This window comes from Electrona antarctica (assembly GCF_951216825.1).
Source record: "Electrona antarctica genome assembly, chromosome: 2".
Classification (NCBI taxonomy): domain Eukaryota; kingdom Metazoa; phylum Chordata; class Actinopteri; order Myctophiformes; family Myctophidae; genus Electrona; species Electrona antarctica.
In genome coordinates, this window is record NC_136807.1 from 26,369,824 (window position 1) to 26,385,301 (window position 15,478).

General features: G+C 44.0%; 1 protein-coding gene across 2 annotated transcripts in view; it reads left to right on the forward strand.

Annotated features, from left to right (window-relative positions):
- Positions 1-15,478, forward strand: part of plcg1 (phospholipase C, gamma 1) — a 57,962-nt gene that overhangs the window by 23,258 nt on the left and 19,226 nt on the right. For both annotated transcript variants that reach the window (XM_079489461.1, XM_079489462.1), the window contains exons 6-20: positions 140-224; positions 892-987; positions 2,213-2,235; positions 2,369-2,438; positions 3,030-3,131; positions 4,647-4,765; positions 5,846-5,931; positions 6,824-6,944; positions 8,181-8,349; positions 8,768-8,890; positions 10,634-10,735; positions 10,889-11,076; positions 12,477-12,677; positions 14,310-14,429; positions 14,889-15,069. In XM_079489461.1, the coding sequence (XP_079345587.1) occupies positions 140-224; positions 892-987; positions 2,213-2,235; positions 2,369-2,438; positions 3,030-3,131; positions 4,647-4,765; positions 5,846-5,931; positions 6,824-6,944; positions 8,181-8,349; positions 8,768-8,890; positions 10,634-10,735; positions 10,889-11,076; positions 12,477-12,677; positions 14,310-14,429; positions 14,889-15,069 (1,786 nt within the window). The remainder of the gene's footprint in view (positions 1-139; positions 225-891; positions 988-2,212; positions 2,236-2,368; positions 2,439-3,029; positions 3,132-4,646; positions 4,766-5,845; positions 5,932-6,823; positions 6,945-8,180; positions 8,350-8,767; positions 8,891-10,633; positions 10,736-10,888; positions 11,077-12,476; positions 12,678-14,309; positions 14,430-14,888; positions 15,070-15,478) is intronic.

The window sequence follows — 15,478 nt, forward strand, 5'->3', positions numbered from 1 at the left end:
GTGCTGGCATTGGCAGCGAATTTACTACGTGCCTATGAGTGCATTGGAGTGATTTTACTTTGTGTGTGTGTGTGTGTGTGTGTGTGTGTGTGTGTGTGTGTGTGTGTGTGTGTGTGTGTGCGCGCGTGCATGTTTGTAGGATATCCTGTAAGGATCTGAAGAGCATGCTGAGCCAGGTCAACTACAGGGTCCCCAACATGAGGTTCCTCCGAGAGAAACTTACGGTAACGTAACACCCAAACCCCCCCACCACACACACACACACACACACACACACACACACACACACACACACACACACACACACATTGATTGGCCTACTTAATCACTTTATACTTTCTAAACTCATTTTATTGTATATATGGAACTTAGCCTCAACCTTCTTAAACTAAATTAACTGTGTTGTATATATGGAACTTAACCTACTGTGAAGCACAAAAAAGTTGACCTAACTTTGCTACTACAGGGAAAACATGCACATGTACATATGTTACTATTTCTCTACTCCTAGATTGCTCTTTCTTGCACTCTTTATTCTGTCCCTTTGTTTGCTGTGCTTGCTGTGTTTTAGTTGTCTTGAATGTTGTGCTATCTATGCTGCTGCATTGTCTGTAAGGAAGCCAAACAAAAATAAGTTACTCTTTGTACCTGTACACAAGTTGTAACAATAAAGTCCAACCTTGAACCTTGTACTTTCTGCTAATTTTGCCATTTTTGGGATTTTTTTCAACATGAAAACGATTATGACGATTTTGCCAAAGCACCAGATTTTGAATCCTGAAAAGTAACTGTTTTGGACATTCAGCCCGACATATTATCATATTTTAATGGTCAACACAGCTTCTTACCAAAGAGCATGGTTCTGTGCTTCTTCTTCTCTGCTCTTTACAGGACAATGAGCTGAGGAATGAGCTGAGGAATGGAGACGTATCCTTCAGCCAGTTCTCTCAGCTCTACCGCAGCCTCATGTTCGACGCTCAGAAAAATGTAAGTTCATAGTAATACATTAATAATAACATTAATATCTCCAATTTATGAAGTGCTTTTCTAAGTACCCAAAGATGCTTTGCATGGGGTGGGGCGGCAACAAAAGAGTATTAGGAAAAGAAACACTAAGAAAATGCTAAGACTAAGGAATAAAATCAATAAATGCAGGGATGGGGGGTGTGCAGTTAGCTGCATATGGGAAAGCCATATTGAGTTAATTGCTGTGTAAATGAACTCTGAGGATTTTACCACATACATTTGGGTCCAAGTCGATTGTATCATTATGGCCCGTGTTTCTCGAACTTGTTCAAGTCAACCACCCTCACATTTTTATTTGGCTGTGGACCCCCATCTGAAAAACTCCAGATGCAATGTTCTCCAGTCGGCATCCAACTGAGACTTTGCCATCGTGTGGTTGACACACTATCCAGTCAGTTACCGGCCAGCACCCCCCCCTCCTCAACCGCCTCTCCCAATCCATTTTTATAGAACCTCGCCTGGTCATCATTGCTCCTGAAGTGGTCGGTCTCATTTGATGGCACGCTAAGGCACTCACCCCCCCCCCCCCCCCCCCCACCTCTTCTCTCCAGGACAATCTGTCTGTTCTCAAATGGCTCCCGGATCAATTCGGGCCCGTTACAACCCCCACCAGATCCCTCTGGTGGAGACCATTAGCGCGCACGCGTGTGCACACACACACACACACACACACACACACAGATGTACAGGCCAGCCGGCCGGGGGTCAGTTGACACGGGATGACCTCATGCTTAATGTATACTTGCTCGTGTGCTGAAATATCAGATCGACAAGCTCATAGATCAACTATTTCCAGCGCGTGACACCGCCGCACGGCCAAATATAAGTCAGGCTTCATTCCCCCCATCCCCCCCGTGACTTAGCACAGAGCCCCCCAGCATGATCATGTGGCTGACTGGTTTTAAACATAAAAAGATCTGTGCTTTGACTAATTACCCTTAAATACCCTATGTACTCCGTTTGACCGGGGTCCCCCAGGGGTCTGTACTTGGCCCCCTCCTTTATTCCCCTCCATATCAGAGGTCGTTTTCGACACATGTTCGCCTATTATTATTATTATTACATGCTATGGTTTGTAGCGTTAACTTCAAATCTTCCGTTTTTATAAATGTTGCGCAGATATTGCTCAAAATGCAAATAATAGCCAAATCCTCAGTTATATTAATTTTGAACATTTTCTTTTCAGATGGAGATTCCCATTCTACAAAGGTACAGCTGTTGCCGTCTGACACACACCATGAATCTCTTTGATGTCGGATGGAATAACTTAGTAATGAGTTATTTTTTATTATTATTATTAAATTAATGGTGTTTTCTTGTCTTTTTTTTCTCCTCTTATCAGGTTCATTGACAGACCGGAACAGAGGATCTCTCTAGAGGATTTCAAGAGCTTCCTGTTGGAGTCTCAAAAGGTACCCTCTCTCTCTCTCTCCGTCTCTCTATCTGTCTCCGTCTCTATCTGTTTCTGTTTCTGTTTCTGTTTCTGTTTCTCTGTCTGACTGAGACAGACCGCAAGATGTCAGACTTCCTGTGTGGCAGATTTAGATCTGTAAGGTGAACTACTTAATGTTTACACTGACATGTCTGATAATGTGCTGCTAAACGATGTCTCACCTGCACGGGAGACTAAAGACTCACAAGGGGCTATTATTTCTATATGCGTTTCTATTTTATTGCTATTCTTTAAACTATGCACCTTTTTATAAATTTCATCAGTTACCATATCTGCTTCTATTTTAACTGCCTGCAATTCCAATGCAATTTTATTCCCATTAACACACGTGTACCTTGTACTGTAAATGAACTCAATTAAGGATCATTTGACATTTCTGAACTGTTTTCCTTGTTTCTTCTGTCTATCTCAATTATTTTCCCTTTTCATGGAAACTGAAAACGATGGGAGCTTGTTGTAGGCTAGCTATGATAAAGAATTTCACTAACTTTTTTTGTCCTACACCTGTACAATTGAGAGCTAAAGATCTGGTCCCCTGTGTTGAATGCAGGAGCTTTGGGCCACGGACAACAACCAGGTACAAGAGTTTATGTTCGGCTACCTGAAGGACCCTCTGAGAGAAGTGGAGCAGCCCTACTTCCACCAAGACGAGGTACATCAAGCCTTATATCGTTGCTGTCGGGCGTTTAATTATTAAGCCCCACTTGATTATGCTACAGCATAAAGTATCAAAAGTAGCAGGTCTGCAAACTCGAACCACAGCACAAAGCGACGTGTTTTGAGCTTGTAGATCCCAAAATAGGGATGCCAGCATGAAAGTGGGTTAGGATTCTCTCTTTCTCTCTCACCTTTCGTTCACTGGTGCTAGATCATCCTGCTTGTTTGCGAATCTTTCTTATGTAACACGTCCGTCCGTCCCCCACGCGTTGTTTTGGACGCTGACTCATGGAAAAACTTTCTTGCAGTTGGTGGGAGGGAGATGCATTACTGACAATTTTCATGGATTGTCTTGACCGCAGCCCTGACGCGAGGGTCTCCTCCCACGCCCATAGAGAGGTTATTGACTTAGTGACTTCTGCAGCAGGCAGAGGATGGTTTTTGGCAAACATACATATGTACTGGAATTGGTGCTACTTTTTTTCTGTGCCCAAGACCTATGTACTGCTGCCTAAATGATCTTGTATGGCGGTGTCGCGTGCCGAAAAAGACTGATCAATGCGTTGCATTGTGAACTTGTCTTGTAATGCTTGAAAGTCTGAGATTAAATGCTGGTGTTAAAGCGGTACTATGTAACTTTTTTGAATGAATAAAATATAATTTTGTCCAATCCGTATGTTACACTACATTGTTAATGTCAAAGGTCATGTCTGACCTCTGACATGAATTTTGGCCTGATGGTCAGGATTCAATTTATAGGGGATCAATTTAATCCTGACCATCAGGCCAAAATTCGAGCAATCCCCTGACCATTAGCTCAATGCTAAAAATGTTCCTGTGCAGGAAACCGGGTTCAAATCTGGTTTAAAAGACCCTACCTGTATTAGGGGTTAGGGCTGCATTATATTTTATTTTACACAATGATGTGCGCATTATTATAACTATATATAGTATGTATAGAGATGTTCTTCTTTACTGTGTCGGTAATTCCTGTCAGCAGAATCTAATCTCATTCCAAGCTGCACTCCCCTGTTCTATACGTTACATTATGTTTTCCGTCAGTGATTGCTTCTGATCTAGCAAATTGCTTATATATTTTAGTAAACGTATCCAGGTAGAGTGGGAAAACAACTCCATTACTTATGCAGTAGCTGCTTTATAAATGTCTGGCCATCGACCTGAAACAAACCTCTCTCTCTCTCTCTCTCCCCCACTCCTGTCTGGAAACCCAGTAGCTCTCAAACATTCTGAAAAGTATTTTTTGCTTGTCTAATTTGCATGATTTTACAAGCTTGTAGAAAAACTATTTTCGGATAGTGAAACTATGAAATGGGGCCTAAGTGTTTAAACCATTCCTCATCTTGTTGGGGAGACCCCCTCAAGGACCCCACTTTGAGAACCCACTGACTTGTGCAGTAGCTGTTTTTATACTGTAGAGATGTCTAGCCATCGACCCATAACAATCACACACACTTGTTTCTTTGCTCCCCTCTCCCGTGTGGGTGTCCAGCTGATGACCTACCTGTTCTCCAAAGAGAACAACATCATGGACTCGTCCGTGGACCAGGTGTGTCCTGACAACATGAACAACCCCCTGTCCCACTACTGGATCTCCTCCTCGCACAACACGTAAGGATGAAGTGGTGTTTACGGGTTAATATGAACAACCCCTTGTCCCACTACTGGATCTCCTCCTCGCACAACACATAAGGATGAAGTGGTGTTTACGGGCGGTCCCGTGAAATTCTCGCGCTCGTTTCATGCATGTGCCCACGGGCGGCAAGAACTGGATTATGGTCAGCTTTTTGTCCACACTACGTGTCTGCACATGAGACCGCGGCACCATCCCCGCTGATCCAAGCGAGAGCACCCACGTCAATATTCGCCTGTTAGGAACGGCCTTTAGGGGTTACATGTCCTGCCCAGGGACACGTAGACTGGGTGAACCAGCCATCTTCCGATTCCCAGACGGACTCTCTGGCCCACTCGGCTACGGCCGGCCCAAAGGTTCGACCAAAGTTAAACATCTCTTTTAAAATGGACCAAATTTCCCAAAAGTTTCGTTCAGTTAGGCCATGGGGACGTTCCTTCCCCCGATATGGCACCACGCCACAGGTCACATGGGCCTTTGTCCTAAAGTTTTCAAGCCGGCGCACATCAGATAAAAGTGTATTATTTAACAATCAACCTTGTACCATGAAAGCTTGGCCTCATATTCTGCAGGAAAATGTCTTTTTCCTCCCATTGAAAAGTGTGTGAAAGGCAGTTGAAATGATAACTTTCTCTGCTGCTTGTGAAACAATACTCGTTGCAGGGGGAGCAATGAAAGCTTCCATGTTGCTTTGATTAAAGTTTGAATTGTCCGGCAGAATGAGAAATGATTGTTTACTCTAGTTGACAAAGAGAAAGAACCCCCTTTTGATATGACATACTCGTGGTTGTGCTACAGTACCGCCTCTGTGTGCGCGCTGCATTGCAGTATGTGGTGCATGATTCCACAGCAAACTCCTGATTGTTTAATGAACTCTAGAGTGTAAAAATGAACTAGAACTAGTGACCCATTTTCAGAGTTAACCTCTTTCAACAAGAACTAAATGTTCTCTAAGCCGATCCCTAGTATAATAGAGGTTAATAACGCAGTTCAGGTGTGTGTGTGTGTGTGTGTGCGTTTTTCATGCATGTGGTTTGACGTTGCGTGCTTATTTTTAGCTACCTGACGGGAGACCAGTTTTCCAGTGAGTCGTCCCTGGAGGCGTACTCACGCTGTCTAAGGATGGGCTGCCGCTGCATCGAGCGTGAGTAAACACATGCACACACACACGCACACGCGTGCGCACACACACACACACACACACACACACACACACACACACACACACCATACATTTCTGCCACTTGACACTCAACCTTCTTAACAATAGTCTTGGGCTCTCACTCCTCCCACACTGTTCTACTTTAAATTCAGCTTCAGCACCTTTAGTCTAACACACACACACACACACACACACACACACACACACACACACACACACACACACACAAACGCGCACGTGCAAACCCTTGACCGACAGGTTTCTATTCATAAAGCGTGTCAAAGGTTCACTTTGTCTCATGAAGATGATGTAAGCTTGTTTTCCTTTGCCCAGGAATATCCACACTCACTGTTTAATTGAACTATATACAGATGGAACAAAAATGGACCTGTAAATTAACACTGAGGATATACAGCTTATTCATTGAATCCAAATGAAGTGACTGGTGCATTAAAATACCTTTTTTATAAATGGATTTTCTTCATATCGGTTTTAATCGTAGCTCCAGATACGATGCATTGTTTGTGTTTGGAATTTTAGGGGGTGGGGATGGGAGACCTTTATTTGTCTCGCGGGGGAAAATTCTGTTTGCCCTTCCAGAAAATGTCACAATTTATAGAATAACCTGTGGACTCGAATAAAGCATTTAACCCATTCTGGACGGGAACCCGATTTGGTGTTTTAACTAAGCTTTTTTTTTTTAACTTTAGCTATTGAAAAATAGCAGATCTACAAGCTCGAGCTTGTAGGTCTGCTATTTTTGAAAAATCATGAAAATGTGGCACAAATCCTTGAATATATATTCTTTTCAGAAGACTTTTTTATTTATTTCGAAGTCAGGCCTAAATGGGTTAAATGTGTGTGTCACTTCCAGTGGACTGCTGGGATGGCCCAGACCAAATGCCAGTCATCTACCACGGACACACCCTCACAACAAAGATCAAGTTCTATGACGTCCTCACCACCATCAAAGAGCACGCCTTCGTCACTTCTGAGTATGTCTCCTGTCAACCGCAACCTGTTCTGACTAGACTGTTAGTTTAGTTTTGTTTGTGGGCGTGCGTGTGTGGAAAAACTGGTAAACGAATAATCAAACTTTGAATATTCCTCGAATATGGGGGAAAAAATTAACATTTATATTCGTATTATTAAAAAGAAAAAAGTTATTTTTAAATTTTATTTAACAGGGACAATACAAAAAACAATGTATCAAGTTATAAAAACAAACAAAATATATATATTTTCTTGATCCGAGCAGTGCACGGCACAAGCGTTGTCCCTCTTCCGCTGTCATTTTCTATGGGTAAAATACTAATACTACTACTACAAATACTAATGCTAATACTAGTAATAATAATTAATATTCAGATATATTCTATATTTAATTCTAAGACCAATATTCAAATTTGATTTTTGAGGAGTGTTAACTGCCGTAAATAGCTTTGTCATCCACAGCAATCCTGAGTTACTTTATAGAACCTTACCTCTATGTCATATAACACTACGTAAATATGTAAATCTCCCCCACTAACATACTGTACAGTGTGTCACGAGGAAAACCGAGCGAATACCTGTTTCCATTAGGAGTCTAAAACGTACCCTATTCTGGGGGGAACATTCACCAACAATAGCCGATCTTCAAGCTTACAATGTGTCACAACGTGACACGTTGTGAGCTTGTAGATCAGCTATTTTTGGTGAAGAGATTCGGTGTAGACTGAAACAGAACGCACCAAGTACAATGCAACTCAGATCAGTTTTACAAAGTCAAAGGTCGCATTCTCACCCCTACTTCGGTAGATTCGTTGCGAATGGGCGGAGAAGTTGCATCATTCTTGCCTATTTAATTTGCTGCGTTTGCCTTCATCCGCAGCAATTGGAATCGCAGCAAGGAACTTTATCAATGTGTTCAATTCATAAACTACACAGTGAAATCTATGGTGTTAAAATTATATTTTGAGTAATAGTTAGGACGTAAAATTAGGGTAACGTGGATGCAGTGTCCCAGTGTGTCGTCGGGGACTGGATGTCTCTCTTGTCACTTGTAAACAATCAATCTGCATGCACGTGCACGCGTCGCGCATGTAACGGAGCTAGGTCCGATACCCTGGAAAGATGCAACCTTCTGATTGGTTAAAGAAACACAGCTTTCCGTTTCACTTCACTTCAAAATAAAATGCCCGTATTTTACATTTCACTAGGTCTTTAAATTGTGTTTGTTACCCCATCAGCTACCCCGTCATCCTCTCCATTGAGGACCACTGTAGTGTCGCGCAGCAGAGGAGCATGGCCACCAACTTCAAGAAGGTATTTGGGGACATGCTGCTGACCAAGGCTGTGGACATCTCGGCCGACGGCCTGCCCTCACCCAACCAGCTCAAGAGAAAGATTGTCATTAAGGTAACGCACACCAGCCAGTCATGATCAGGGTACTAATGTACAATTATGTTTTCTACCTGAGCAGTCATGGGATATGGCTTTTCAGAGTTTTTTTTTTTTTTTCCTTTTTTTTATTCCTTTTTTTTTTTTACTCCTTTACCACCTATTTTCAGCAATTGTTTAACTTAACTTGACTCATAAACCACCAAAGTAGAAACGTTGGCAGAGATGCAAGATGCAAGACTAGCTCCAGATGCAATTTCTCATATTTTATTGAGAACGCTTACGCGTTTCGGCAACGGCCTTCCTCAGAGCAGTTAATAATAAATAAATAAAAGTTCAAATATTCAAAAATAGAATATCTACAAGCTCAGAATTATTTTCAATTTTCGAAAGAAAACACTCACCTCCCTCACATTTCTGCTCCTATCTTCCACAGCATAAGAAGCTTGCAGAAGGCAGTGCTTATGAGGAGGTGTCCTCCTCCACCCCCTACTCTGAGAACGACATCAGCAACTCCATTAAAAATGGAATCTTGTACCTGGAAGACCCAATCAACCATGTAGGCAACCACCACACCACCACACTTTACATTTTCTAATTCATAATAATACTTACAGAGTGACATAAAGTGTGAGATCAAAATAAGCAGAGTTATTGTTCACACGGGCAGATGCAACGATACAGTCTACTTTTCATTTTCAATGGAAGCCAGTGACGTGAAGCAACAAAGCAAATTTGATGTTTGTAGCTGCTGGAAAAGACAAAGCTACAAATTGAAGTTGAGCTGGGTTCAACTTCCAGATGCAAAGATACAAATCTACAACTATTTTTGTGCTTCAACCCGTGCTTCAACCCGTGCTTCAACCCGTGTTTCAACCCGTGCTTCAACCCGTGCTTCAATCCGTGCTTCAACCCGTGCTTCAATCCGATACAATGCGACAAATATGCCGTCTTTTGCATCTGCTCGTGTGAACGTACCAAAACATTAGAACACAAGATTAGACCTGCATTGTAAACTACAGTAGCATCTAAAGACGTCACTGTTTACAGTTCATAACTGAATGACAAATGCTTTCGAATCAGCTGTGTATCGTTTTTGAGAAGCGCTAGAAATTACGTCATATGGCAGCCAAGTCTATGGACTTTTTGCAACCGCAGGTCGCATTTACTATGAAATCAAGAATTTCCCGTCAGTGTGTTTAGTCACCCCAGGCATGAATATATATGGCCATGCCGTGTGACATCACGTGACATCAGGGCTGGAGATCCCTGATGTATGGAGATCCCTGATGTCATCAATATTAATCCCATATATGGAGATCCCTGATGTCATCAATATTAATCCCATATATGGAGATCCCTGATGTTATCAATATTGGCCAGCAACTCTACACCTGACCCCAAACCTCAAACCCTTAGATCTCCATACATGGAGCTGACCTGTTCTGACATTCCATATGTTGATCCTTTCCCATCAAACCCTGTACCCCATCCATCCTGGGCCCTCGTCAAACTCTCTACACTCCAGACACTGCCCCCGCTGCCACCCTTAGATCTCCATATGGAGCCGACCTGTTCTGACATTCCATATGTTGATCTGACCTCATCAAACCCTGTACACTCAAGACACGCTCCATATATAGCCAGTACAGAATTCATTCCATATGTTGATCTGACCGCTTCTCGCCCTCAAGCGTCTTACTGGTAATGTTTGTTTAGGGCACTGAACGTGACGTCATGTGGCAGCCAAGTCTATGGGGTTTTAATGTTGCTTTACAGCAGTTAGACAGGCCACTGTGGGTGCCCCTCACAGGCCACTGTGGGCGCCCCTCACAGGCCACTGTGGGCGCCCCTCACAGGCCACTGTGGGTGTGGGCGCCCCTCACAGGCCACTGTGGGCGCCCCTCACAGGCCACTGTGGGCGCCCCTCACAGGCCACTGTGGGCGCCCCTCACAGGCCACTGTGGGCGCCCCTCACAGGCCACTGTGGGTGCCCCTCACAGGCCACTGTGGGCGCCCCTCACAGGCCACTGTGGGCGCCCCTCACAGGCCACTGTGGGCGCCCCTCACAGGCCACTGTGGGCGCCCCTCACAGGCCACTGTGGGCGCCCCTCACAGGCCACTGTGGGCGCCCCTCACAGGCCACTGTGGGTGCCCCTCACAGGCCACTGTGGGCGCCCCTCACAGGCCACTGTGGGCGCCCCTCACTTGGTTTGATTTTTTGGTGTGATTCGTTTGTCCTGTGCCATACATAACTGATGACTCGTATCAAACTCCTGTGTCTCCCGTCTCTTCCTAACAGGAGTGGTACCCTCATTTCTTTGTCCTGACCAGCACTAAGATCTACTACTCGGAGGAGACCTCCAGTAACCAGGGCAACGATGATGAGGAGGAGCACAGAGAGGTGGGGAAGCCAGTTAAAGCTTGGTGGCAGTCGGCACCTTACAAAGCTGCAAACTGCATGAGTGCTGCCGCCTTAAACGGAAATGAGACTATGAGCACTTAAAGAAGTTGAAGGACAGCTGTCTCTCTCTCTCCTCTCACGGTCCTGTCTCAGGTGTCCAACGGCATGGACCAGCATGTGACAGAGAAGTGGTTCCATGGGAAGCTGGGCGCAGGGCGGGACGGCAGGCAGATAGCAGAGAGGCTGCTGTCGGAGTACTGCCTGGAGACCGGAGCGCCCGACGGATCCTTCCTGGTCCGAGAGAGCGAGACCTTCGTGGGAGACTACACGCTGTCTTTCTGGTACAATAGCACACATGGAGAGACTGTCTATAATAGTACCCAAGTCCTGACATCACCAGGCGCTAGCCCCTGCCTATGCCCAGCTTTGTGTGTCCGTGTGAATTTTAGCAATGATTTGATTGGCTGATCACCCCAAGTACATATTGAGGATAAATAGTGAGGACAAAAAAGTGAAGACGCCAATTGTGATTGGCCGGAATGTGATGATGTATGATGATAAGAGTCCCTCACTTCACATGAGTGTTTTTTTTGTATTGGAAATCCCATAGTCAAATCATACATTGCTTCATATAAGAACTGTGTTAAAAAAAATGACACAAATTCTTTCCAGGTCTTAAGACCTGAGGCCGATTCCACAAATACCTTCTACTACATGTTAACTTGTAATGGGCCCTATATAACATGTTGACCTAAAGGTTGTTTTGTTGTTTGGCCTGGGTCTTGCTCAACAGGCCCCGTGCAAAATGGGACAGTGACAGACTACCATGTCCGATCAATCGGTCAATACTGACAACATTCTCATTGATTGAATGTGGTTGTGGTCGTGGATCTGATCTCGTTCTATCTACTAATGCATCGGCTCTGCACGAGTCGGGTTATCTGAAAGCAAATCAGTGTCCCTGCTGGCTTTACACGCCATGTACTGTACAGGTTTGCTTAATGGAGGCAGCTGTGTTTAAAACTAACAGTAAAGTGCAATGGTTCACAAAGGCACTCCATAACTCCTAAACAAGGCATGCTGTTTCGTTACAGCATCTGCTGATTACCTATGAATTGTAAATGATGATGTTGCCATAATGAACAGCAGGCTGCATGATAAAGAACATCTTCTGTCATGTCCAAAACGGTTGGAGGTTTCCTGCCAGACAGCGACAATAAACGTTGTCTAGTTGCTACATAGACTAGATCAATGGTTCCCAAAGGGGGGTCCTGGGATCCCCAGGGGGTCCCCAGCTAAATGATCGATAGTTAGAAACCAAATGGACCCTTCTGCGTCTGTAACTCTGAGAGTGTACGAATGGAACCAAATGGATGAATCCATTCATACACTCTCAGAGTTAAATGAATATTGATTGTACAACAACAACAACAACAACAACAACAACAACAACAACAACAACAACAACAATAATATAAATTGGGGTCCCAGAGATATAAATGCCATTAAATGGGGGGTTAGGTTAGAAATTAAAATGGTTGAGAATCACTGCTATAGCCGTAAAACTCTTCTCCTATGGGGGTACTTGGCATATCTTTTCAAATGGGGGTCCGTGGACTAATAAGTGTGAATTTGGGGGTCCTTGACATGAAAACGTTTGAGAACCACTGGATTAGATTACATTTATTTTGTTTAGTTCTTGCTTCCGTCTTTCACGTCTCACTCCTCTCTAACGCTCCAGGCGGTCTGGGCGGGTCCAGCACTGTCGCATCCACTCTCGCCAGGAGGCCGGCAGCCCCAAGTTCTACCTGACGGACAACCTGGTGTTCGACACGCTCTTTGCCCTCATCACCCACTACCAGCAGGTGGCGCTGCGTTGCAACGAGTTTGAGATGAAGCTGACGGAGCCGGTGCCACAGACCAACGCCCACGAGAGCAAGGAGTGAGTGCGAAGCAGTGTGAACGTGTTAGCGTGTTAGCGTGTTACCCAGATAAATTTGAACACCGCCCTTTTACCCATGTCCCAGTTGTTTACTTTACTGTTTACTTGCTGCCAAGATTGTCGTTTGACGTCTTTTTTTCCAATGGCCCTCAGTGCCAAGAACGTCTTTTGACATCTTTTTATATATATTTTCCGCCGGATATATATTTTATATCCGGCGGCAAATAAGTTGCAGCGCCGGAGTTAATGGAGTTAAAATGCTCAACTCATAAAATGTTGTGTGTATGGCAGTTCTGATTCAGCAGTATTTCCAGCTTTGTCCCCTCCACTGTCTCCAGCTCATCCCTGTGATTTTGTGGTTTGTTTTCCCAGTTCAAGTTACGGCTACAACAGGTAAAAAAAAAAATACGGCAGGCTGTGTGAGTCTGACCTTATGGTATATGTTGATGTAAGCAGCACAGCTGCAGCTAATCATTTTTAATAGCAACAGGTTTAGATGTATCATCTGTGCATACATGTAGTCCTAGTGTCCTGAACCTCTTGTTTGATTGGTTCCTTCATATGTGTTTCCGGTTCACATCTGCTGCCAAGCCAATCAAACAAAGCTACGGGAAAATGAACTGGAGCTGGTGGGAAGGTTATGCCACCTTCCGAGAAACTGGGACTACAGTTATGGACAATATACTACTATATTGATTATTGACTACTGTTTATGCTTGCACATTGTCACTAAATCTAACACACCCATTATTAATTTGATTTGCTGCAGATGTGATGCTTACTAGCTCATCATGTATTAATCTGCTGTAGTTTTTAACCTGAACTGTATAACACAACTACAAAATCATCCTAGGATTTCATGGCATTTCATGACCTATAAACATTGTTGTACAGTACAACAAATAGTGAAAAAATACATTCTACAAGCTCAACAATGCACAGCAGCATCGCAACACATTGTGGTAATATACAGCCTGTTCCACTACAATCTTCTGGCTATAATAATGACCAATAATGACCAACTAGGGACATCTGGTTGCAAGTGGTTAAAGATGTGTCCAGTTCATGAGTAGGCCTGTCACAATTATTACATAATCACCTAATCGCAATTATTTGAGATAATTATTTTGCATAATAGTCCTAATCACCATCATCATTTCCATGTTGAAAAATGTTCATATATTTTATAACATAAATAAATAGCGTAAATAGCACATCTACTGTACAAGCCCAAAACACGCTTTGAGCTTGTAGATCGGCTATTTCCACTATTCGTATAGTAGTTACAAAGTTATGCGAAGTTATTTGTCATATCTGCCCTGTGTCATCTTTTCTTTACGAAGCCTAAAAGCCAAGCAAAAATGTAATTTTGTATCCATAATGTTCCAATGTTGAACGACAATTATTTTATACAAGTAAAATGTCATAAACTCATATGATATGAATCATGACGGCTCTGGTTGGAAGTGGTTACAGATCTGTTGAGCTCATGAGAAGGGGATATTGACCGTTTTGAAGGAGGCTGCAGATCGAGCATGAATAATGGATAGCATCCGTCTGTCAGAATATGCCGACCCGCGGACTCCACTGAACTGGGCCATCTAGACTGATGTGCTGTGTTTGTGTCAATAGGTGGTACCATGCCAACCTGTCCAGGAGCCATGCTGAGAACATGCTAATGAGGGTCCCACGTGATGGAGCCTTCCTCGTCAGGAAGAGGACCGAACCCAGCTCCTTCGCCATCTCATTCAGGTGATTACCACTGTCTGTCTGTCTGTCTCTCTAAATGAGCTGTTTAGTAATGGCATACATTAGGGATGCGGCCCGGACCACAGGCGTAGCACCTAGCCCTAGGCTACTATTGTAGCCTGACAGCGTGTTACGGATTCCAGTCCCGATCCCGACGGCCTTTGCTGCGTGTCACTCCCCATCTCGCTCCCCCTTTCCTGTCGCCCTACTGTCCTATCTAAAATAAAACCCCAAAAATATAACATTTCTTCTAATCAAATGCGTGTTGAAGTCCATCCACAAAGTCCCTAAAAGTAAGTATTCCAGTACTTTAACTCAAAATTGGTTAATGTTTTCAAAAAATTGGCCACGAAGATGATGTGCATATTTTCTGCACCGTATTTTCCATTTCCATATTACCGAATACCTAAGCAGTGTGCATCATAAAGACTGTGGCGTTATTGTGTGCCGTCTTCTTCACAGGGCGGAGGGTAAGATCAAGCACTGTCGGGTACAGCAGGAGGGTCAGACTGTGGTGCTGGGCACGTCGGAGTTCGACAGCCTGGTGGATCTCATCAGCTACTACGAGAAGCACCCGCTGTACCGCAAGATGAAGCTGCGCTATCCCATCAACGAGGACACACTGGAGAAGATCGGCACTGCTGTGAGTAGCGCGCACTACGGGCTATAGGGCAGTCAGGATTATGACATTTTACTTGCCAATTTAATTGTCACTCAAATAACAGTGTCTGTCAGCCACCGGCCTACTTGGGAACGAAGAAAATAGGGGATGCATGCCCTGTTATCTAATACCCGATAACATGCCCCACCCTGTTATCTAATACCCGTTAACATGCCCCACCCTGTTATCTAATACCTGTTAACATGTCCCACCCTGTTATCTAATACCCGTTAACATGCCCACCCTGTTATCTAATACCCGTTAACATGACCCACCCTGTTATCTAATACCCGTTAACATGCCCCACACTGTTATCTAATACCCGTTAACATGACCCACCCTGTTATCTAATACCCGTTAACATGACCCACCCTGTTATCTAATACCTGTT